General features: G+C 43.4%; 1 protein-coding gene across 1 annotated transcript; it reads right to left on the bottom strand.

Annotated features, from left to right (window-relative positions):
- Positions 1-4,508: 4,508 nt before the first annotated feature.
- Positions 4,509-22,832, bottom strand: LOC135514791 (leucine-rich repeat neuronal protein 3-like). The gene is made up of 2 exons (XM_064938404.1): positions 22,538-22,832; positions 4,509-9,884 (listed from the first exon to the last, which is right to left on the bottom strand). The coding sequence occupies exon 2, from the start codon at positions 9,489-9,491 to the stop codon at positions 7,371-7,373; it is 2,121 nt and encodes a 706-aa protein (XP_064794476.1). The 5' UTR covers positions 9,492-9,884; positions 22,538-22,832; the 3' UTR covers positions 4,509-7,370.
- Positions 22,833-23,432: the final 600 nt, after the last annotated feature.

Below are 23,432 nucleotides of genomic sequence, written 5' to 3'. Positions count from 1 at the left end.
TGACAATGTGAAAACATGTTTTTAGAAATCTTTGCATATATTTACTGAAAATGAAATATCACATTTACATAAATATTCCCACCCCTGAGTCAATACTTTGTAGATGCGCTTTTGGCAGCAATTGCAGCTTTGAGTCGTCTTGGGTACTGTATGTCTGTATCAGCTTTGCACATCTGGATTTCAGGATTTTCTCCCATTCTTCCTTGCAGATTTTCTCAAGCTCTGTCACGTTGGATTGGGAGTGGAAGTAAACAGCAATCTTCAAGTTTTCCCACAGATTTTTAATGGGATTCAAGTCTGGGCTTTGGCTGGGCCACTCAAGGACTTTTACATTCTTGTTCTGAATCCATTCCAGCATTGCTTTGGCTGAAGGCTTTGGACCATTGTCCTGTTGGATTGTAAATCTTCACCCCCAGTCTAAGGTCATTTTACTCTGAAGCAGGTTCTCATCAAGGATTTGCCTGTATTTGTCTCCAGTCATTGTTCCATCTATCCTTACCAGTCTCACAGTCCCTGTCACACACCACCATGCTTCACTGTAGGGAGGGTGTTAAACGAGTGATGCTCTGTACCTGGTTTTCTCCAGACATAGGACTTTGCATTCACATTTCTGTCTCATCAGTCCACAGAACATTTTGCTTTATACTCTGAGTCTTTCCTTTCAAAGTTTCTTTCAAAGTGTTATGTTTGGGGAAAATCCAGTACAACACATTACTGACTACCACTCTCCATTTTTTTCAAGCATAGTGGTGGTTGCATCATGTTATGGGTATGCTTGTAATCGTTAAGGACTGGGGAGTTTTTTAGGATAAAAAATAAATGGAATGGAGCTAAGCACAGGCAAAATCTTAGAGGAAAACATGGTAAAGTCTGCTTCCCGCCAGACACTGGGAGAGGATTTCACCTTTAAGCAGGACAATAACCTTATACCAATCTACACTGGAGATTCTTACCAAGAAGACAGGGAATGTTCCTGAGTGGCTGAGTTACAATTTTGACTTAAATCTGCGTCTACGGCAAGACCTGAAAATGGTTGTCTAGCAATGATCAACAACCAATTTGACAGAGCTTGAAGAATTCTGAAAAGAATAATGGGCAAATGTTGCACAATCCAGGTGTGCAAAGCTCTTAGAGATTTACCCAGAAAGACGCACAGCTGTAATCGCTGCCAAAGGTTATTGTAACATTTATTAAACTCAGGGGGTGGAATATTTATCTAATCAAGGTACTGTGTGTAAGCGTTTTTTATTTTATTTATTGTTTTTAACAAATGTTAGAATATTTCTTCCACTTTGACTACTATACAGAGTATTTTGTTTAGATTGTTAACAAAACATGACAATGAATTTTTTTTTATCCCACTTTGTAACACAACAACATTTGTTTTTAAAGTCACAAGGTGTGAATACTTTTTGAAGGCACTGTATCCATGTTGCTGTCCTTTTAAGGGTTGCCATTTGTACATGTACAGAATTTCCACAACACACAATTGTGCGGTAAATATAGCTATTCCGGTTTTTGTGAATGTTGGGGAAGTCATACTGCTTGAGCAGTATAATCATGGATCTCGAACATGTTATTTATTTTTAACATGTTATTTCTTCATGCTACTCTGAGTCCACGCGGGAAATAGTATCCGTCTCCTTCCGCTTGCCGGTATATAATTATTATAATGCCATATTGAGAATATTTCTTGAGGATACTTCTTGAAGCCAATTTGTTAACATGCAGAGAATGACCTCTCGTAGCGCATTAGATGTACTGTAAATCAAATGAAACCCCTGGATTCAATCAATACTCAGAGACACAGTAAGGACACAAACAGAACATGTTTACTCCCATACCAGTAACGATGACCTAATAACGACCTTTGGTGAGACCTCAGTTAAAGGAAAGCACATTGTGTTTGGTGTGGATGTGGCTTTTGACTGTCTCTGCTCCTACATTGAACAGGCCTCGAGAGCCTTCCTTCCTCTCTCCACGCCCATCTACCTAAATGAATCTCTACTCTGTCATCATTGCATCACCAGAACGAGGCCACCTCTCGGGGAAAGCAGAACACACAGAGAGATGAGTTCCATCAAGGCCAGACATCTCATCTCTCCGACAGAGCAAAACAGAAAATGGCAATTGTGCTGTATGTATTCTTAGAGCAGGTTCTAATCTAGGAACACGACCATGGACAGCCAGGATTCAAGAACGTTCAGAAAACACGGCCCTCTAATCATGATCATGTTGCTGCTGACACACGCTCTGAACTCGTTCACTCTTTCTCCCCCGTCATTGCAAGCACATGCATGTGAAGGACAGCTCATTAAGTTCGCTTGCCATTGATCTGTTCATAACAGCTGCATGCGGGCATGGCTCTGCTCACTGAGGAAGCAGCACAGAGACGGGAGAGGAGTGTCGGCGATCCATCAATGATCAGGAAACTAATTATCAATTTGGCAATGGGAGGATGGGATGGTCAATTAGTACGAAAACCGCCTCACTGTGTTGTATTCTTCTCCAATCGAGATATTCTCGTCAACGGAAAGATGTGTAGGACACATTTCATTTTTGGGGGGTTTGTCAATAACGTCTCATAATGTTTACGTCATAGTGTGTATGTCGAACAGGTACTATGCTTCATTGTCTTCCTACAGGTGGCGTCACTCCGACACAACGCTCGTCCCTCAACCGACAGTGCAGACGGAGGCACAGAGTGGTCGTTCTACCTGACATGAGACAATGCTATATGATACCTATAGGACGCTCTGACCTAAGTGGAATTTATTTTACTTTCTGCAATGTCACTTTTTGTTATTTAAATGTCAAAGACACCCAAGTGTGCACGTGTGGTACCTTTACTGGCAGGGACAGGTTGGTAATAAGTGAAACATGCAAATGTGATAACAGTCCTCATCTATGGATCAACGCTCTATTAGCCTAACAGCCGAGCTCCAATCAATTTGGCTCCGTAAGAAGAAAGCGACTGATGATTGCAGATCATCGTGTGTGTGTGTGTGAGAGAGAGAGAGACAGACAGAGAGAGAGAGAGAGAGAGAGAGAGAGTGTGTCAGTGTCTTTGTGTGTCTGCATGTGGGGGTAGGGCAGACAGCGTCTCTTTATCTGAGCGGGAGGTAGGAGAAAGGAAAATGGGAGAGATGGTTGTTTAGATGGAAATGGAGATAGGGAGAGGCCAGGCAGAACTGAAAGATACAGACAAATGGCATTTGACCACTTTCCCATTGACAAGCCATGGCAAATTCACCACGACATCCTGTCTCTACTTTTCAGGAAATACATTGAAATGCATGCCAGGAATGGAGGTTGTCTGGACTAAAGCTACGTCATTTGATATTATTATCATATATTCCAAGTCAAGGTTTGTGGACTGGGTTGGTTATCTACAAACAACAAAACTGACTTTGGATTTCTGTGATGCAAATTATTGATTTTTCATATAGGCTAAATGGAGAAGGCAAAGAGATTGCGATTGGTTTTCTAATGTGACAAAGAAGAAAAGTCCTAGTTTTGTGTCACGGTAATTTGTTAAATGTCAACTTGGCTGTTATTGTGATTGCTGGCTACTCAGATAACCTCTATGAGAAATAATCACATTTAATACATTTAAGGTGCCATAGCTGCACTGGGATTATAAATAAATGGTGACATTTCACTGTTTATTGGAAATATTGCCTGTAGCTGCCCAGGCTGACCTATGTAGGGATTTGTAGCTGTAATAAGGTAGTATATGGAGAGCTTATGAAGTTGTTTGACCTCTTTTATAGTACCTGCTACTGGCCTATACAGCTAGCTGTGTGTTTTCAATACGTGGTGTGAAATTATATAAAATGATTCAATTCAATAATTCCATTCAAGGCTATTGACCTCTGGTCTGGTGTGAATAAAGAGAATGGTCCAAACAATGATATTGATGTGTGTATTATTAGTATTCAAAATCTTTTTAAGGTTTGCACTTTGTATATTGTATACATATCACGGTGCATAGTGTTCAAATGGATCTATTAACAAAGTAACAACTCTGGTATACATCTTTCTGCTGAAGACTCGCAGGCTGGACTACAAGCACAAATGACTACGGACAGTGGAAACCGATAGATTGTAACATTTTTACGGAGGCGCAGAGAAAGATCAAGGTGAGTTTCCATTGCTTCCAATGGATCATTGACTTATTTTACTGAATAGTACACCGTTGTACACACTGACTGTCACCACTACATTACATATGGCATCACGCCATACATTCATATGAATAATTATAATATAATGCTATACTTATGAAAATCCTCTTTCATAACCCACAGCACACGCAATAAATATAATTCAAGCAAACCACTACGCTTGTTTTATAACATAAGAACTCATTAATAATAGCATCTACCACCATGGAGTTTGACGTTGGTGGTGATGATCCTTGCATTATTAAATTGGACTGTATTAACTGGCAGAAACACCTTAATACACACATAGATAATAAAACCAAAGTGCACAGAGAGAAATGCTTTAATATCTCAGCATTGCAGATGGGGATTTTTTTATTTTATATATAATAGTAGAAAGCGATTCAAAGAAAATATTTTAAGATTCATCAGAAACTCTCTCGCTTTACACCCTCTGTGGATTAAATGGCCGCACCTCACTGGCTCTTTTCATGTAGGATTTAAGTTAAATCCTGATGTCTCTCAAATAAGGTGGCTGTGAATGTACAATTACAGGGGAAAAGCTATCACCGGAGTTCATACCCGCTTCGACAGAGAGAGAGAGAAAGAGAGAGGGAGAGAGAGAGAGAGAGAGAGAAAGAGAGAGGTGTAGACAGAGGGGAGAAATGAATTTGTGGATAAGTCTTGAGTCTGTTCATCCAAGGATGTAATCAAATCATGGGGTTCGTGATAAAAAAGAACAATACCCCATGAGCTGTTTGTTCTTCTAAGAACACACTGTTCTCCTTGTGGGCACATCGAGCACACAGATTTTAGCAACAGTAGCACCTCACGATGTCTCCAGGGTAAAGATATCACAAGGTGTGTGTGTATGTTTGTGTGTGCTTGCGTGCATGTATGCAGTCTGTGTGTGCCTCTGTGTGCGTCAGACGGGGACAGACTGTCAAGGTTCAGCTCAGTCTGACCTGAGCCACTACCTGAGCGGAGGGGCTCTGGACATATTTTAGCTCCCTTTGTCTGTGACAAATGGCTGAGCTCTAAAAGCCCTGTCCATGGTGCTGAAGGCTGCAGTGATGCATGAGGGGGTCGTGTCTGATAAATCCTCCATGTCACTCTGCCCCTGACAAACATTCATCATGTCATGGTATTTTTATGTTCGGGACTCCAGCATCGGATCCTTTAATGAAACAAATACAATGCGATTTCCCCGATTTCGACTGCTTTGGACCGAGATATAACTGGCAGACTTCCCTTGCAGAGCGTTGTCATTGGGACATTATGTCTTTCCGCTCTGGTTCTCTACATGACTGTGTTACTGACCTTGCTGGGCTTTTTCAGACCACGGACCTCTGTCTAAAGAATGAACATGTACCTAATGAGCCAGTTAATGAGGCTGTATTAGAGTGTATCTGGGAATAACAATGTAGGCTAAAATACATACACATACTCATATAATACAGTATATTCACATTGTGTTAAAACAGGCTTTTTTTGCTCTTATATGAAATGCTGTGTGATCATTATCAAGGTTTCCTGGCAATATAAAGGTCAGGAACACAAAAGGTTGCAGGAAATGTCACATCACAAGGCTGTATAGTGTTTTCATCAAGTCCACTGTGATGATTATCATGTTGAGTGATAATACAATTCTTTCAGCACTCTGAAGAAAGGGGAGAGGCGGGAGTAACCCTATGATTGCAAAGAAACGTTGACGTTTATTTTATTTTTTCTCAGCACAGATTCTTATCTCAGTCCCAGTTGTGCCCAGATATCACAGACAGTACAGTCAATATAAAAATGGCTTTAATAATTTTACACCCAAAGCAAGAACACAACGTTTTTAAAATGTTTATATGCCAAAAATACTAAGAATGTACTTTCACTAAAAGTACTTGAGATTAGCTTGTGAGTCTGAAGATATGACATGGCCTTGTTGTTATTTCTATGCAGTAGTTCTTATGTACTTCCTGTGTACTTCCTGTGTACTTCCGGTGTACTTCCTGTGTACTTCTTGTAGTAGGCACTTACCGGGGCATAACAACCCACTGAGCACTGACGTCCGTTCAACGTCTCATTTTGATTTTCATTTGGTTGAGTTATCAACTAATGTGAATTAAATGTGAAATCAACAAAAAATTCCACCATGTCATTGTATTTAGGTTCAAAATTGGGGGGGAGACAAAATACCTGTTGATGCCATTTTTCAAATCCAATCAGTTTTCCACGTTGATTCAACGTCATCACATGACATTTTTGTTGTTGTTGAAATTAAGTGGAAACAATGTCGATTCAACCAGTTTTTGCCCAGTGGGAAACCACTGTTCGTTATTCCTCTCTAGGAGATGTCAGGACAGACAACAACATTCAGACCATGAACTCACCATCAACTCAACGTCTGCCTCATCAAGACTCTTAAATTCTTCTGCAAACACTTGCAAACAACCCTTTCTTAAATGCCCTCTCTATATACTGTACCCATACGCAGTGTAATTGTATTTAGCATGATGATGTTGTTATTATGAGAGTCATTTGTTTTTGCCATTATTAATATCACACCAGTTTACTGTCCAGATATTACACCAGAGGATTTATGTTTACATTAGCGGATAGAATATATAACAATTTATCCATGAAAAAACACAAATCCTCTTTCTAAATAGAAAAAAGGGTATATTCATCAAACGTTTTACACCATAGTCATTATTATCGTCTATTCTACTACATAGTTCCTCCGTTATAGACAGTTGTCATCTCTAGCTCGCCTATGGATGTTGTACAGCACAGACGCTATTGCTTGGGGACCGCAAGGAGAGAACACACTTAGCAGTCAATTACAAGAGAGAGAACACCATCGTCCTCATCTTCTCTTACTCTATCTGTACTCTGTGAAGAACCCAGGGATGTCGAAACTGTGTGTTTTAGCTGGGAAAACAATCTCCCTGGTGGTGTTAGCTTGATAAAGCAATTGTTATAGAGCCGCCACGTCAGATACCATGTTGTAACCGAGAGAGTGGTCTGTCTCCCTCCTACCAGTTACTCCTCAATTCAATGATGGTGTATATTTTCCCAGAATTTCAGAGTCAAAGCTTAAAGGATGCTGATGCACATTTTAAAACAGTTTACTGCAGGCTTCTCCTTTGTTCTACACCTTGTCCATTCTTTGCGGTTGTGTGGTAAGCTCCCCGGGGGGGGGGGTATAGTTCTTTAAAAGGAATTGTCAGAGACATTTATGACTGTGGGTTTCACTTCCACCGCGGTTGGCAGTCCTTTCCCTGAGACCCACAGCCTCGTAAAAGGAGAGTGCAGGCCGGCCACCGGCGTCAGGGACACTTTGGAGCGGCATTTTCTTAAATCCCCACAAAGGTGGTGGTTCCTCAGAGACACATAGATAAGCAGACAGGCCACTGAAATCACGGCGAGAAGCACACCAAAGACAGCGATTACTGCCGCGTGCCACTTTTCAGTGTCCTTGGCCGCCAGCTCTAATCCCTTTGTGGTGACATTGACACATTTGGTGTCATGTTTGTAGAGGATGCCGCGGATGTCCACGCACACCTTGTACTGGGTGGCGGGCGTCAGATGTGTGAGATTGTACACTTTCACATCAGACGGTACGCGTGCAGAGAACGCCATGGTCGGGTGGTTGGGGTCGGAAGCCGTGTACCACTTTATGTTAGGAGCCAGACCGCCATGGGCGGCTTTCCAGGCCACCAGGACCGAGTTGGTCTGCACTGATTTGATGTTGACATCCAAAGAGCCGTTGGCAGGGCGGGGGAAGTAGCCATCCACCTCCACAGAGACTGACTTCAGGTCTGCGCCGACTAGATTGTGGGCAACACAGGTGTACAGTCCAGCCTCATTCTCTGTTACGTCGTAGATGTCAAATGTTCCTTCTGGGTGCATGTAGTACTTATCTGAAACGGTATTGGGCAGGACCCTGGTACCAGAAGGCGTGATCCAGTAGATGTCCGGTTCGGGTTCGGCAAAGGCCCGGCAGTGGAGCGACACAGAACTCCCATTGTCAACGCTAACGTGCCCGGGCATGCTTTCCGGGGAGATGAGAGGCAGACAGATCTCTGTCATCTCCCTGAAGTGAACCTGCCGCACGTGCTGGCCCTCATACTCGGGAGGCTCCACACAGAAGAGAGAATCCGGTTCCATGAAGCGTATGTTGGTCTTGTTCATGTTCATCCAGCGGACCACACAGTCGCAGCGGATGGGGTTGCTGTGCATGCTCACCTCCCGCAGGTTGGGGAGGGACTCCACAGTAATCCTGTGTAGGGCGCTAAGCGCGTTCCCATTCAGCATCAACGTCTCCAGCCTGGGCAGTTTGTAGAAAGCATTGGGGTGGATGTAGGAGAGCTTGGGATTGTTGGTGGCCTCGATCTTAGTCAGTTCGGGGAGGTTGTTTAGGGCGAAGCTGTCGATAGAGACCAGTTCCGGCATGCTGTTAATTCCCAGCTCTTTGAGGTGGAGCATGTCTGCAAAATCTCCCCTCTGTATCCTCCCGATGGGATTCTTGTTAAGATCCAGAAACTTGAGGTTCTTTAAGTTCCGCAGAGCTGCGTGGGGAACTTCGGGAAAGGTGTTGTCGTAGAATGAGATGCTCTCCAAGTTGTCGAGGCCAGATAGAGCGCCGTCGGGTAACTGCGATAGGTTCATCCTGGTCAGAACTAGACTTCTGAGATTACGAAGGGGCTTGAAGTTCATGTCTTGAACGGAGGTTATTGGATTCTCCCCAATCATGAGTATTTCCAGATTGGGCATGGTGTCGAACCACTCACTACTCATCGTCTGCAGCTTGTTGGAGTTGAGGTGGAGCCGGAGGAGATTGTGGAGGCCCTGGAATGCTGTGGGGGAGATGGATGAGATCAGGTTGTGGTTCATGTAAAGCTCCTGAAGGTTGGCCAGCTCTGCCAGGCAGCTATCTGGGAGCTGGCGTATCCAGTTCTCCTCCATGTGTAAGGACAGCAGCTGAGGCAGCCGCCCGAGGTGGATGTCACTCATTGAAGATAAGTTGTTTTGCGACAAGTCAATCTCTGTGATGTTGGCCAGGTAATCCAAAGATTTCTCAATCTTTGCAATGTTGTTGGTCTGCAGCAATAGCACTTGTGTGTCCGTTGGTAATCTCCCAGGCAGAGTGAAAAGTCCCAAGTCATTACAGTCAACAATTGGGGCCTCCATGTAGACGGAGCTGGGAGAGAACCAGGGTCTGATTTCACACACACATAGCTGAGGGCAATCGACTCTCTCCTCAGAGGCCAGAACAAAGGCAGTCATGGCAAGGCCCACGAAGAAACGATCCACAAATGACACGTCCTTCATATTGGCCCGATTCCCTCCAGTAAGTAATTGGTCTTTGTAGATTAAGTGGTCTGAGCTGTTAACTTCACAAATAATTAATCATTTGTTGCTGTTGCTATAGCGACTCACTACCCCCCACTGGCAGGGAGGGTATCCCAGGGGGTTTTTGTTTTGTTGTGGTTGTGCTGGTGTGGCCGCTCAATTTTCCCTCCTGGGCATACGGGCTGGGGTCAAGACTTTGGTTGTGCAGGCCCAAGTAGATGACGATGAACATATGCCTCAGGGAGCTACGGTCCTGCTAAGCAGATCTGGGTTAGCCTCCATTAACGCTCTGCTTTCTTTTGAAGATGAATCACATCCAGCTCTCGGCGTCGTAACGAGCTCCCAGCATTGTTTAAATGAGTCCATTCCCACCTGTAAAAGAAGATGGGGAGAAAAACTGTAAATACCATGACAGAAAACCTGGGTTCATTATACAAAAGGGGATTTAGGCACATTGACATTTGTTATAGAGGCACATGGACGTGTGTTGACATTTACATTGCACGGCCCTTCAAGACACATCAGCATGGATTTAGATCTGCTTGACCTATTGCATATCATTTGGGGTCAGTTCTGTGCCCTCCTGATATAGCATTAAAGGATACATTTAGGAGGATTGAGTGCCTTTAGAGTTAAAGCGAGAAGTCTTTATTCAATTCTTAAATGGCAGGTTGCATAGGCTTAAAGGGATACTTCAGGATTTTGGCAATGTGGCCCTTTATCAAGAGTCAGATGAACTCATGGATACCATTTTATGTCTGTTTGCATTTATTTTATTTTATTCTAACTACCAGTGATGTTTTTGTCTTTAGGCCTGGCTCGCAGTCTGCGTTCCAATTCATCCCAAAGGTGAACGATGGGGTTGAGGTCAGGGCTCTGTGCAGGCCAGTCAAGTTCTTCCACACCAACCTCTATAAACCATTTCTGTATATGGACCTCACTTTGTGCATGGGAGTGTTGTCATGCTGAAAGAGGAAAGGGCCTTCCCCAAACTGTTGCCACAAAGTTGGAAGCACAGAATCCTGTCATTGTATGTTGTAGATTTCCCTTCACTGGAAGTAAGGGGCTTAGCCCGAACCATGAAAAACAGCCCAGACTAGTATTCCTCCTCCACCAAACATTACAGTTGGCACTATGCATTGGGGAAGGTAGCGTTCTCCTGGCATCTGCCAAACCCAGATTCGTCCACTGGACTGCCAGATTGTGAAGCGTGATTCATCACTCCAAGAGAACATGTTTCCACTGCTCCAGAGTCTATCTTCGATCTTAGGCTTGTGTGAGGCTGCTCAGCCATGGAAACCCATTTCATGAAGCTCCAGCGGCAATTTGTAACTCAGTAGTGAGTGTTGTGCTTCAGCACTCAGAGGTCCCGTTCTGTGAGCTTATGTGGCCTACCACTTCGCTGCTGAGCCGTTGTTGCTCCTAGGTGTCTTCACTTCACAATAACTGCACTTACAGTTGACAAGGGCAGCTCTAGCAGGGCAGAAATTTGACGAACTGACTTGTTGGAAAGGTGGCATCCTATAACAGTACCACGTTGAAAGTCACTGAACTCTTCAGTAAGGTCATTCTACTGCCAATGTTTGTCTATGGAGATTGTATGGCCGTGTGCTCGATTTTATACACCTGTCAGCAACGGATGTGTCTGAAATTGCCGAATCCACTAATTTGAAGGGGTGTCCACATACTTTTATATACATAATGTTTGTCACTAGGGAAAATACAGATGGGAAAAACATGAAGGAAATGAAGTAAAAAGTACCTCTTTCATTTACAAGTACTCATGAACACTTCACGCCATGACAATGAATATTTATCAGCATGCACTTTCACAAAATATTGCTGTGTTTCTGTATATTGTTTCCTCTCTTTGTTTCCCTCTCTACAGTTAGGCTGCTGCTCTTTGTCATTTGTCAAACATTAAACACTTTTTACTGAACAAATGGGTTTGATGGTGCTTGTCATAACCTGGGCTGCAGAGCAACAACACGCCAGACAGAGCCACAAGACGAAGAGAAAGAAAAAGGGAGAAAGAGAGAAATATAGGGGGAACGAGAGAGAGAGAGAGAGAGAGAGAGAGAGAGAGAGAGAGAGGAGGGGTGTACTGCACCAGAGACATTCCATCCTCCTCATTTCTGTTTCCACCCCAGTGCTCCGAGACTACCATGGAGATGAGCAAGTCCGAACGGTGCTACAAAAACACCGCAGTCAGCCACGATGGCAAAACACTGCCCACTGTTGGAGTGTGTGGCTGAGAATGTGGTTTTCGATGAGGTCGGACGAGGGTGAGGGTGGAAGAGCGGCGATAGAAGGTGGGGGGCACCTGGCACTTTAATAAGTGGTATACCCAGAGCAATCTGAAAAACATGGTTACCCTCGCTTTCCCTCGGGAAGCAATGACTCTCATTGCTCTGCGCTAAATCTTCACTTACAACTGTAATGTTCTTCTATGGTGTTTTGGGTTCCCACCCCCTGTTTCCTCTTATTCCTGTGTTTACTAATCACAATTAGAGGCACCTTAATGTGTTGGGGCTAAGCGTTACTGCATCCATCGCATGTTCCATCACAGCGGGTAGCCATTGTTGGATCCCTTAGGGTCTGCTGCTGTTATACTGTTGGTCACCCGCCTTGCCTGCTCATTGGCTAAATAAGACATTCATTGGATATGACTTCCATTGGGTGATCAATATCTTTGCGAGTCAACCGGGCCCCTTCACAGCAGCCACAAAATGGAGGCTTTGAACATAGTCAGAACGAGGAATCTGGGGGTCTGTAAAAACAAAAAAGAAAAGACAAAAAGAAGGAGCTGCCACACAATACATTCAATGGAACCATACTTTCTTCCTGGATTCCTTCAGATTTGGCACGGTGATATGGCATCCGGATGTTGGAACGGTTAGCAAGGTAGCCTAAAGTGCTGAGGTGTTGATTGTACAGCGGAACAAAGCACTGTGTTCATATCCATTTAGCGTCAGTTCTTAAAAATCCCTCCTACACATGAAATGTAGCCTGTTTTATGATTATTTTGAGGTTAGAGGTGGATTCAAATGGTGTGGTGGGCCTGGATAACATAACAGCGTTGCTCAGTACTTACTCATGTGAGAGTAAATTGGAGTTATGATAATCGCAACTTGATTCATGAAAATGGAAGTTTTGCCCTACAATTTATTTCTGGTTGTGTTCACACCATGCATAATATTTTCTTAGCCTCTCCCATTGTGTAATGACAAGAGGCTCGAACTATTCCACACACTGCAGCGCTGTTGCTTTTCCCTCCACACATAATCATAAATAATACAGGTGTTTGCCTTCACTTTTGGACAAGTTTAAACTTCCCGAGTACCAGTACTTTAGGGAAGTCAGATGTTCTATTGTATGAGTGTGCATCGAGCGTCCTATTTAATAAATGAATTGAAACATCACACAGAATGTTGAGAGACGGGTGTTATTGGTGATGTGCTCTTTTGCGATACTGTTCAATCAACAATAAGCTGCAAAATGTTCAGACATCCCTTCTAAACTGAACCTCATTCAACGCCCATGCTCTCTCTGCTTTTATGCTGATGGTGACCCATTTCATGTTAGAAACAAAATACCTGAATTACTTCGACATTATGTCTGTAACTTAATAATGTTAAGTAAGTCCACTTACTAATGTTTAATTCATGACCCAACGGTGAGGAGAATGTCTCCGTGCTCTGCTCCTCTACTGTTCAACAGAACATTAAGAGACATTCGTCTGGGGACAGAGAAATGGGGAATTGGAGGTGACACCGACAGAACCTTCAAGCCAGGCTACAGTATTTTAAACGTTTAGGACAATGCCTGCTTCATAAGAAAATGGTGTAAAAGAGATTTAAAGAGGTTTAAATAGCCTATTCAGCGTTATTCAGTCTCCTAGCCTTATAATCCAAATGTGAGAAAGTGGACATATTGGAAATACTACCCTGCGCACTGTGTAAGGGAAGAATATCCTCTAGCTCCTGTAAACTACACACTACACACAGCCTGCAACAGTGTGTGTGGCAAAAGGCTCGTACACTTAACTACTGTCCGTAGACCACAATTCAAGTGTTTACAGCATGTCAGTGTGAAATCAGGTCAAGTTGGTTTTCCCCCCTTTCAATACAGAATTAATTCCCCCCACAATATACTGTTTAATTACCAGTAGTTAACAGGAAGAAATAGGGAAAATTGTAAAAATCATTGTAAAAAAATGACTGCCAGGGTCTCAATACCATCACATTAACCTCCAGTGACCTGAGGAAGTCGTAATGGCATTTAAAAACACCTTAGCCCAAGACAGATGAGGGAAATCAGCCTTAACCCATTTAAGCTGAGGTGAAAACAAGAGTTCCAAGGAACAAAGAGGAGAGGAGGGAAAACTGGAGCTTGTTTGGCGTTAAGTGGCAATAACTTGCATAACGCCTCGCGGTTCTCAGACAAAGAGGAATGCGGTTAATACCGAAGCCAAATGGAATTATAAGACGGATTCTCCTAATCAGAGTCCTGATGCAGTGCAGCATCAACAGAATGACACGGCGAAGGGAGAAATAGAAGTCTGGATTTGTCGCTACTGCTTCCAATGTGTCCAGGCCAGTGTCCTACGTACTAAAACTTTTAATTTGGCTCTTCGCTACGACATTTTGGATTTGAGAACAAATGTTTTATATGAGGTGACAGTACAGAATGTCACCTTTAATTTGAGGGTTTTTTCTTACATACAGTATCTCTTTTACCATGTTGCGCTGGCATGTGTTTTGACTAAATGTAATACACTATAAATACATTTGTCCAAATATTTATGACGCCTGCAAATGAGTGGACTAGATACATATCTAGTCGCTAGGGCTGCTGAATCAACTGCACCTACCAACAACATGTCATGTACAAAATTGCGATGTCATCTACAAAATTGCCTCCAACACTCTACTCAGCAAACTGGATGCAGTTTATCACAGTGCCATCCGTTTTGTCACTAAAGCACCTTATACCACCCACCACTGCAACTTGTATGCTCTAGTCAGCTGGCCCTCGCTACATATTCGTCGCCAGACCCACTGGTTCCAGGTCATCTACAAGTCCATGCTAGGTAAAGCTCACTGGTCACGATGGCAACACCCATCCGTAGCACGCGCTCCAGCAGGTGTATCTCACTGATCATCCCTAAAGCCAACACCTCATTTGGCCGCCTTTCGTTCCAGTACTCTGCTGCCTGTGACTGGAACGAATTGCAAAAATCCCTGAAGTTGGAGACTTTTATCTCCCTCACCAACTTCAAACATGTGCAATCTGAGCAGCTAACCGATCGCAGCAGCTGTACATAGTCTATTGGTAAATAGCCCACCCATTTTCACCTACCTCATCCCCACACTGTTTTTATTTATTTACTTTTCTGCTCTTTTGCACACCAGTATCTCTACCTGTACATGACCATCTGATCATTTATCACTCCAGTGCTAATCTGCAAAATTGTAATTATTCGCCTACCTCCTCATGCCTTTTGCACACAATGTATATAGACTCGCCTTTTTTTGTACTGTGTTATTGACTTGTTAATTGTTTACTCCATGTGTAACTCTGTGTTGTCTGTTCACACTGCTAAGCTTTATCTTGGCCAGGTCGCAGTTGCAAATGAGAACTTGTTCTCAACTAGCCTACCTGGTTAAATAAAGGTGAAATAAATAAAAATAAACAGTGTGAAACTAATACAAAAAATAGGAACGCAAGGCTTTCTCGTTGTAGTTTTTTACAGAGATGTTTGGGGATCGACAAGGAATGCCTTGTCACTGCCATACACCGTGCCGAGAGACAATAGTTTCTTCTCCTTAATGAGTATGGATCAAAGTACATCCCCAATGATTTCTAGAACACCAACACATTCCAACTGTTCCGATTGGTCCTAGAAACCGATGAGTTGGTGAAAGCAGCATTTTGAAAATTCTTAATTGGCTTTGATGCTCTGATTGGTTTAGAGATGATCCAATAACTGATGACTTTGTTTTGTACAACACCCCTCGTTTTCTCATTACCCCAAATGACTTCAACGATGGCAGTCTCAGACCGAGGTACGTAGTGAACATAGAGAAGCGGAAGAATTCAGTCCGGACTCTGTGACGGTAACTCAGCCATGCCACTGTGGCTCAGCTCATCCTCAAGCAGCCCGCCTGCACTGTTAGTTTTGTGGCTAACTGCTTGTTTTAAGTGAATTCCTAGTCTGCGGAGGTCGGTTGGGGTCAAGTGGAGATGAGGGGGGATCTGGAGAGGATTACTTTTGAACATGTACCTGCCAATGTATTTATTAGTATGGAGGTGGAACGGGGATGTTGCGTTAGATCAACAAAATGTTGATTAAATGGATATTTCTCAACAGCATTAGAAACGTGGTCAAATTAGGCTGGGATCGAAAGGTGAGGAATATAGAGGTCATTACGTTGGCAGTGTGCAGTTGCTAGTTGATATGATGTAAGAAAAGGAAAGGTACTGTGTTATGTATGAAATAAACATTTCATTCTGTTCTGATCATGGGTTAGGAAAACTCCCGGGATGTACAGTAGATTCCCAAAATGAAACAGTGGATGTACTGCATCTATCGTAGGTGTTGAAAGGGAACATATTGGCCCTCAGGGATGTGATTATGTAGCCTATACCATTTAGCCGGTAACAAGGAAGTATGATATCTGCTGAAAGGTAGACATTACCCTGGCAGGGCTAAAACTGTTTCCCCGACATAAAGGTCATACGTAACTGGAAAGTAGGGCAGCAGAGGAATTGCCTCCTTTTTGCAGGAGAAATGGCCTGTGTATTTAAGAAATGGTTCACAGGAATTCTGATCCATTGGTTATAATCCTCAAAGGCTCTCTCTTCACCCATCCACCCTCTCTCTCTCTTCCTCTCCCGCTCTCTCCCTCTAATATCTCCCTTCCCTTCTCTCTCTCTCCTCTTCACCCATCCACCCTCTCTCTCTTCACCCCTCCTCCCTCTCTTCACCCCTCCTCCCTCTCTCTCTCTTCCTCTCTCTCCCCTAATATCTTCCCTTCTCTCTCTCTTCTCCCCTCCACCCTCTCTCTCTTCACCCCTCCTCCCTCTCTTCACCCCTCCTCCCTCTCTCTCTCTTCCTCTCCCACTCTCTCCCTCTAATATCTCCCTTCCCTTCTCTCTCTCTCTCTCTCTTCACCCCTCCTCCCTCTCTCTCTCCTCTCCCGCTCTCTCCCTCTAATATCTCCCTTCCCTTCTCTCTTCTCATCCTACTCTCTCTCTCCCTCTCTCTCTCATTTCCTTCTCTCTTCTCATCCTACTCTCTTTCATTCTTCTCTTCCCCAAATGAAACCACCATAGTGGGTTCCTCTCCTCTCCACCACCACTCCTCCCCTCTTCTCCATTCAACCCATTAGCATCACTATCTCCAATAGAGGAAAGGCACTGTGTCTCCCTGACCTGCCTGTTTGACCGCCTGATTCCCTCCCAGTCTCCATGCCTGTCTGCCTGGCTGACTATGTGCTGCATGGATAAGCGCATTGGTGGGTGGCTTTGTGAGCTTCCTGTCCCTTCGCCTGCCCTTCACCTCATTGATTTGCCTTTACACTTTTTTTCTAAGGTCAGGGGAGAGTCCATTAAATGCTGGCTACTATGCAGTGTGTGTGCATAATTACGTTTTGTGTGGTGGTGTGAAAAGGGGAAAATGTTTCCCTTTACACCTGCTCTTGCATGGCCGCAAATCAGCAGCGAGTTAACAGTTAATGTGGAATCAATGTTCCAAATTAACCACAGGACACCCCAGGTCTGAGCTCAGCCTAGCCCAGCCGCGTGCCTCTCTCGCTCTACAGCCAGTGCCCTTGGGCTGAGTAAGGGAGAAACAGCGAGCACACACACAAAATCACATGCACACAAACATTCGCCTACAGGCAACTACAGACCACACACGAACGGACACATGCATGCCAAGGCACACACACACATGCACGTGTATAAGCACATGTGCACAGGGAAGTTAGCCCATCTAAATGACAGAATAAGGCATCCTTTTATAATCGCGCTAAGTCAGACATTGATAAGGTGAACAACATGGCAAACACACCAAACACTTATTTATCTCCCTAATGAAATCGAATGCTACCATGCTGTGTTGTCATGTGTTGCTGCCTTGCTATGTTTTTGTCTTAGGTCTTGTGTTGTCTCTCTTGTTGTGATGTGTGTTTTGTCCTAATATATATATATATTTTTATCCCAGCCCCCATCCTAGCAGGAGGCCTTTTGGTAGGCCGTCATTGTAAATAAGAATTTGTTCTTAACTGACTTGCCTAGTTGAATAAAGGTCACTCATCTACATAATTCTCCTTGCAGTTGTTAACCAGAATGAAAGGAGGCAGCGATATCACTCCAACCCGCGAGGAAATTGAATCTGCAGGTGCAAACGTGGCATGTTTCCTCCCTTGGAGATAGATGCACAGCTATCTATATTTATATAAATAATAGATATCTGGTCAAGAGGCCACAAGCCTGCAGGGACGAGGTTTCCTTCAGCAGACAGAATCAATCTTTACACGCCACTGAAACGCATTTAATTTCAGCTCGGCCTTCTTCACTGTGATTTAATGGCTCTGGTACCTATTGTTTCCATTCGCCAGGGCTCCGAACAGGCCTGCGTGGGCACCTAGAAATGCAAGATGGCTTGCGATATCAGGTCTGAATTGGCTCGCTAGAGGTCTGTCTTTACTGACGTTGTCTAGTAACCGTGCACATTCACTGCCCTCCGTATGCATTTGGACAGTCAAGCTCAAATTACAAATGTATATAGTCCAGCATGTTGGATTTGAAATCAAATGCTATGATATGAGGTGACAGTATAGAATGTCACATTTTAATTTGAGGGTACGTTTATACATATCTGTTATACCATTTACAAATGAAAGCACCCCCCCCCCCCCATATGTGAAGAAGTCATAAGTATTTGGACAAATTCACTGACAGTGTATCGAAGTAGTGAAAAGTCTAGTATTTGGTCCCATATGTCTTACACTACATCAAGCTTGTGACTCTACAAACATGGATGCATTTGCAGTTTGTTTCGGTTGTTTAGGGTCACGTTTCGGGCCAATAGTAACTGAATGGTGAATGATGACTGGAGTTATTTTCTTTCCAGGTGAGAAGATAAGATGTTTCTGAACACTTCTTACTGATTCCCGATAATGCCATGATTTTGAAAAATGATGAATGAATCATTAATAAAGATGATTGAGATTCCATTCAGAGGCTACAACTAACACGTTTGTAGAGGCACAACTTTTGGCTAGAATCATGGTAGGTTAGAAGTGTTCAGGAACATCTATTTTTATTTACAATAAAAGTGAATGGACCCGAACTGCAAATGATTGACTTGTGTCCACAACAATATCTCAGGTGAATAGGATATGCACAAATGTAATACACTTTAACTGAATTTTTCCAAATATTTATGAGTTCTTCAAATGAGGGGGACGAGATACGTAAAGTTATTTCATTTCTTAATACTTGATATTTATGAAAATACCCTCAAATAATTCTGTACATTTGGTCCAATAGCCTCATATGAAACATTGAAATCACAAATCCAACATGCTAGAGTTCAGCGCCAAATGTAAACTATTAGCTTCACTGTCCAAATACATACCCAGGGGAATGTGTGTCAGTGTGTGTCTGCGTGCGTGCATACGTGTGCATGCATGTCCACTGTACGCGTGTGTGTGTGTGTGTGTCTGCGTGCGTGTGTAAGTCTATGATGCATGTGTCTGCGTCTCCGTAAATCCATCACTCTGTCTGGGTAGCTCACGGTTGCGTGTCTGCCTGGGTCTCAGTGGTATCGTTGTCACTCCGAAGCAATAGCTTCTCATTAGTGTATCCAGGGCTACACATATTAATCTTGAATATTACGGAACACATCGACAGCACAGCAGCAATCCTCAGATGTCTCTCCTCGATTTGAAAAGGCTATTTGCATAGGTCCCTCTTATCATGTTCCCTCTCTGATTAAAATCTATTTTCCCTGAGACTTTAGGAGTTACCTTTCAACGGATGAAAGGGTATCGCTACATTTCAACAAGCTTTTCAGACAGGATTAGAACACCTTAAATGTCTTTGATGCAGGTAAACAACAACACTTTGATTTTGAATTTATACTTGCTTTTCTTAATGTGTGCCCAACCCAAATCTGTTTGTAAACAGAAGGCTGTCAGCTATGTTGGGCTGTTACTATACTTGTGTGCTTGAATGCTCTGAACTCTTCACCCTCTAGCTGTCTGTCTGCACCACTGTTTACATGCTGTGTATTCAGGTATCAGAATCAAACCAGAGGCTTCTTGTAATACATCATTATGCAACTAACAAGTCATAAGGCGCAGTGTATTTTGACATTGAGTATAGGACTGAGAGTTAAACCCACACATCTTTGCTCCTCTTCATAGATAGATAGCCTAGAAAATTGTACTCAGGGTACATGTAAATTCTCCTCTAAATACATACACCCACACGCTGGCACACTTCACTGTATTAGGCTATTGTGTGAGAGAAACCTATTTAAATCCTGTTTCATATAGGCCCAATGTAATGTAGCCCTAACTTGATCAATAGACCTGTTAACACTGTACTCTGCTGCAAGAGTTGTTGGGGGAAAAAGAGTTGTTGGGGAAAAAAGAGTTGTTGGGGAAAAAGAGTTGTTGGGGAAAAAAGAGTTGTTGGGGAAAAAAGAGTTGTTGGGGGAAAAAGAGTTGTTGGGGGAAAAAAGAGTTGTTGGGGAAAAAAGTTGTTGGGGAGTTGTTGGGGGAAAAAAAGAGTTGTTGGGGAAAAAAGAGTTGTTGGGGAAAAAAGAGTTGTTGGGGAAAAAAGAGTTGTTGGGGAAAAAAAGAGTTGTTGGGGAAAAAAGAGTTGTTGGGGAAAAAAGAGTTGTTGGGGAAAAAAAGAGTTGTTGGGGAAAAAAGAGTTGTTGGGGAAAAAAAGAGTTGTTGGGGAAAAAAGCAATGATGTATTTTGAACTAAATTAAATCACCATTTGACTTGAGGATTTTTATTCCCACCTGAGAGGGAGAAGTAATTATATGTTTAGGACTCCGACTCTTAAAATCCCAGGCTAAACACATAGCATTACAGATTAACTCAGTAAAGTGAATAGAAATACTCATTTAAAGAGAAGGGGATTATAGATGGGTTGGCTGACAACGTCACAAAAATGATGTGCACGCATTCGACGTGGACGAAGGAGAGTTTTGTTATGATTCTTACTGGTCAGAAAGCTATCAACAATGACAAGAACCTACCATTTGGAGAATTGTACGTGGCTCGTTTCAGCTCGTTGTATCTTGTTATTGATACCATGTCTTGTTTTGAGGTGTTTTGACTGATGTCATGTCTATGCTAATATGGCAACGCTTCTGCACAAAACAAAAACTGTGATGATGAATTTGAGAGACAACAAGTGCTCACTGTACAAATGCATGTATGTTTCCCAATGAACATTTGGAGACTAAATGTAGTTTAAATGTTGTTAACCGTCTAAGCCAACCCCGTCTGGTTGGCCCCATGTTGCTAAACAACCAACCCATCTATAAACGTACACAGAGCTCTGATGACAACATCAAAATGTAAGGTAAACAGTACTGTATGCATTGTACAGTAGACGAGTTTACATATGAATTGTGTTACATGGAGACCGACTACAGTGCAAATACTCTGCTACACAGAGCGATGGGATGTGGTGGCCTTGGATAGGCGTGCCAGGCACACTGTTTGGTCTGCCATTCTCTCACCACAGGATGAAGATGGTCTCCATCAGAGGCCAATTACAATGCTAAAATGGTGGTTAGGTTTCATGGTGAGCATTGAGCAATGCTATATCATTTCATATTGAATAGCTGTTGGTTTGGCTTCTGTCTGGAAGAGGGGGGTTCTGGACCTACTGTGCCCATGTTCAGTATAAGCTCCATTGGTGTTCAGAAGCACCAAGGTAGACTGACTGATCCAGCAACAGGGTAAACACTGTCAATGGACAACTGTGCCTCATATATATACATTATAGTAAACCTTACATGTTGACATCTCATTGGAATATTCCATGAGCGTTGGAGAGGTTATAGTTTGGAGAGAGGGAGAGAGAGAGAGATAGAAACGCCCCAATGCAGTTAAGGGATTAGAGACTCGCTGTTTCTCTCTCTAAATCCTGCAAGGTGTAGGTCAGGCTCCGCAGATTAGTGGTTAAGTGATTGTGTTCAATGTGGACTATGCTCTGCAGCTAAGATGTCTCGCCGTGACAGGGGTAATTGCGCAAAAGCTCCGGATGCAACGTGCAGAAATGGTGCTGAAGCGAATGGATCTATTTGATGCACCATGCATCGTGGGAGTGTGTGGGTTTGTGTGTGTTTGTGTGTACAGCCCCGTGATAGGCCTATTAGTTATTTCGTGGCAGGTAGCTACTGAGAACGAGTTATCTTTGATAGCAACAGGATGATTCAACGGAGAGCAAAGCGAAAGGGGAGGGAGTTTGCCACCATTCTGAGGGTTTCTAGACGTGCCTTGTGTGCGCGCTCTCTAAATGCATCAGCAACAGGACGCACATCATAGCATAAATATACGCACAAATCCACCTGCTTCACACACAAAATATATATATATATATTCGACGTCGTATCTTTTTGGTGTGAATTCATTCATATTCCATTTCCATTATAAAGCACATTCTGCATAGTTGCGCAAAAGCTTTCCTGCGTCTGAAGGTTCGAGAACAATCAGTAGTAGCCTTCCAAGCTATCATGCTTGTCCGATTGTTACATTTGCAGTAAAACATAACGGTAACCATTTTGATACATACTATTTTATATAGCTTAGCAACACCTTTCTCGTTATACTGTTATTTACTGTGTCGTCAAAGCCTTCCCCAAACCAGATATTTCCCGTTAACTTCTTGGAAATACGTAGTGCAACAGTGGCGATATGGAATACGCTCCACATATCTGCTCTCTAGATGACTGTATACATATTGGAGAAAGGGGGGAACTCACCCGCAGTAGTCATCTTCATCGACCGATATGTATTCCCTATACCCCCCATCTAGTGCACTGGTCCAGAGACGGAGGAGAGAAAGCGCGCAACACAGACAAGCCTAGACGGCAGCTTCTTATTTTTACGCAGTTGGAGAGACCAGCTCCAGCTTTTCCTTCCTTACAGTGTTGTTCCCTATCAGAAAACGGAAAGTCCACAAGCAGAGAGAGCTGTTGGGTTGGTAGAAGAGCCTCTATCCCCCGTGTCCTTTTCCACGGTGGTTAACGGCGCATCTCCCCCTCGATCAGCTGTCACAGAGACATGGTGCTTTCTGCTCAACACTCATTAATTTCGGAACAACCCCGGCTCTCCAGAGAACAGCCAATAGCGTCAGAGATCCAGGCACGGCGCTCGCAGCATCCCGCGTCTGGTTGGCTGAATTCACACGTCTGTCCTTTCTTCGACCCTCTCTTCCAGGGAGTCTTGAAGCAATAAGGAGGGAAATGAGATGAGGGTGCAGGAAGAAAATGGATATCTGTACCTATTAGAGCTCGCGCTCGGACTGAGTCCCAGGGGGGTTTGAACACATTGTTCTACAAACGGATGTTCCTGCTGGGTCGGAGAGGTTATCCCTCACCTTGGAGAATGAGATATATCTCGCCTGTCGGAGTCCTGAAGTTCAGAAGCTCCGTTCCTGTGTGGTTTATCAGTGGTTTGGAACAGATAGTCTGGATTCGCACACCCTCTGTGCATCAGGTCCTGGAGACATTTAGGACGTGTTGCTTTCCCTTTTGGTGCCATTTTGTCATAACATGCATTTATTAAGTAGTTACTTCATTGTAATAACTCCTGGGATGAATCATGTAAAACATCATTAAGCTTCTCATAATGAGAAGTTCTCGACTTCTAAAGTGC

This window comes from Oncorhynchus masou, chromosome 26, assembly GCF_036934945.1.
Source record: "Oncorhynchus masou masou isolate Uvic2021 chromosome 26, UVic_Omas_1.1, whole genome shotgun sequence".
In the NCBI taxonomy this organism is placed as follows: Eukaryota; Metazoa; Chordata; class Actinopteri; order Salmoniformes; family Salmonidae; genus Oncorhynchus; species Oncorhynchus masou.
This window is presented reverse-complemented; position numbering and strand designations above follow the sequence as displayed.

Coding starts and splice junctions, on each gene's coding strand:
- LOC135514791 (XM_064938404.1), bottom strand. CDS start 9,491: ATGAAGGACGTGTCATTTGTGGATCGTTTCTTCGTGGGCCTTGCCATG.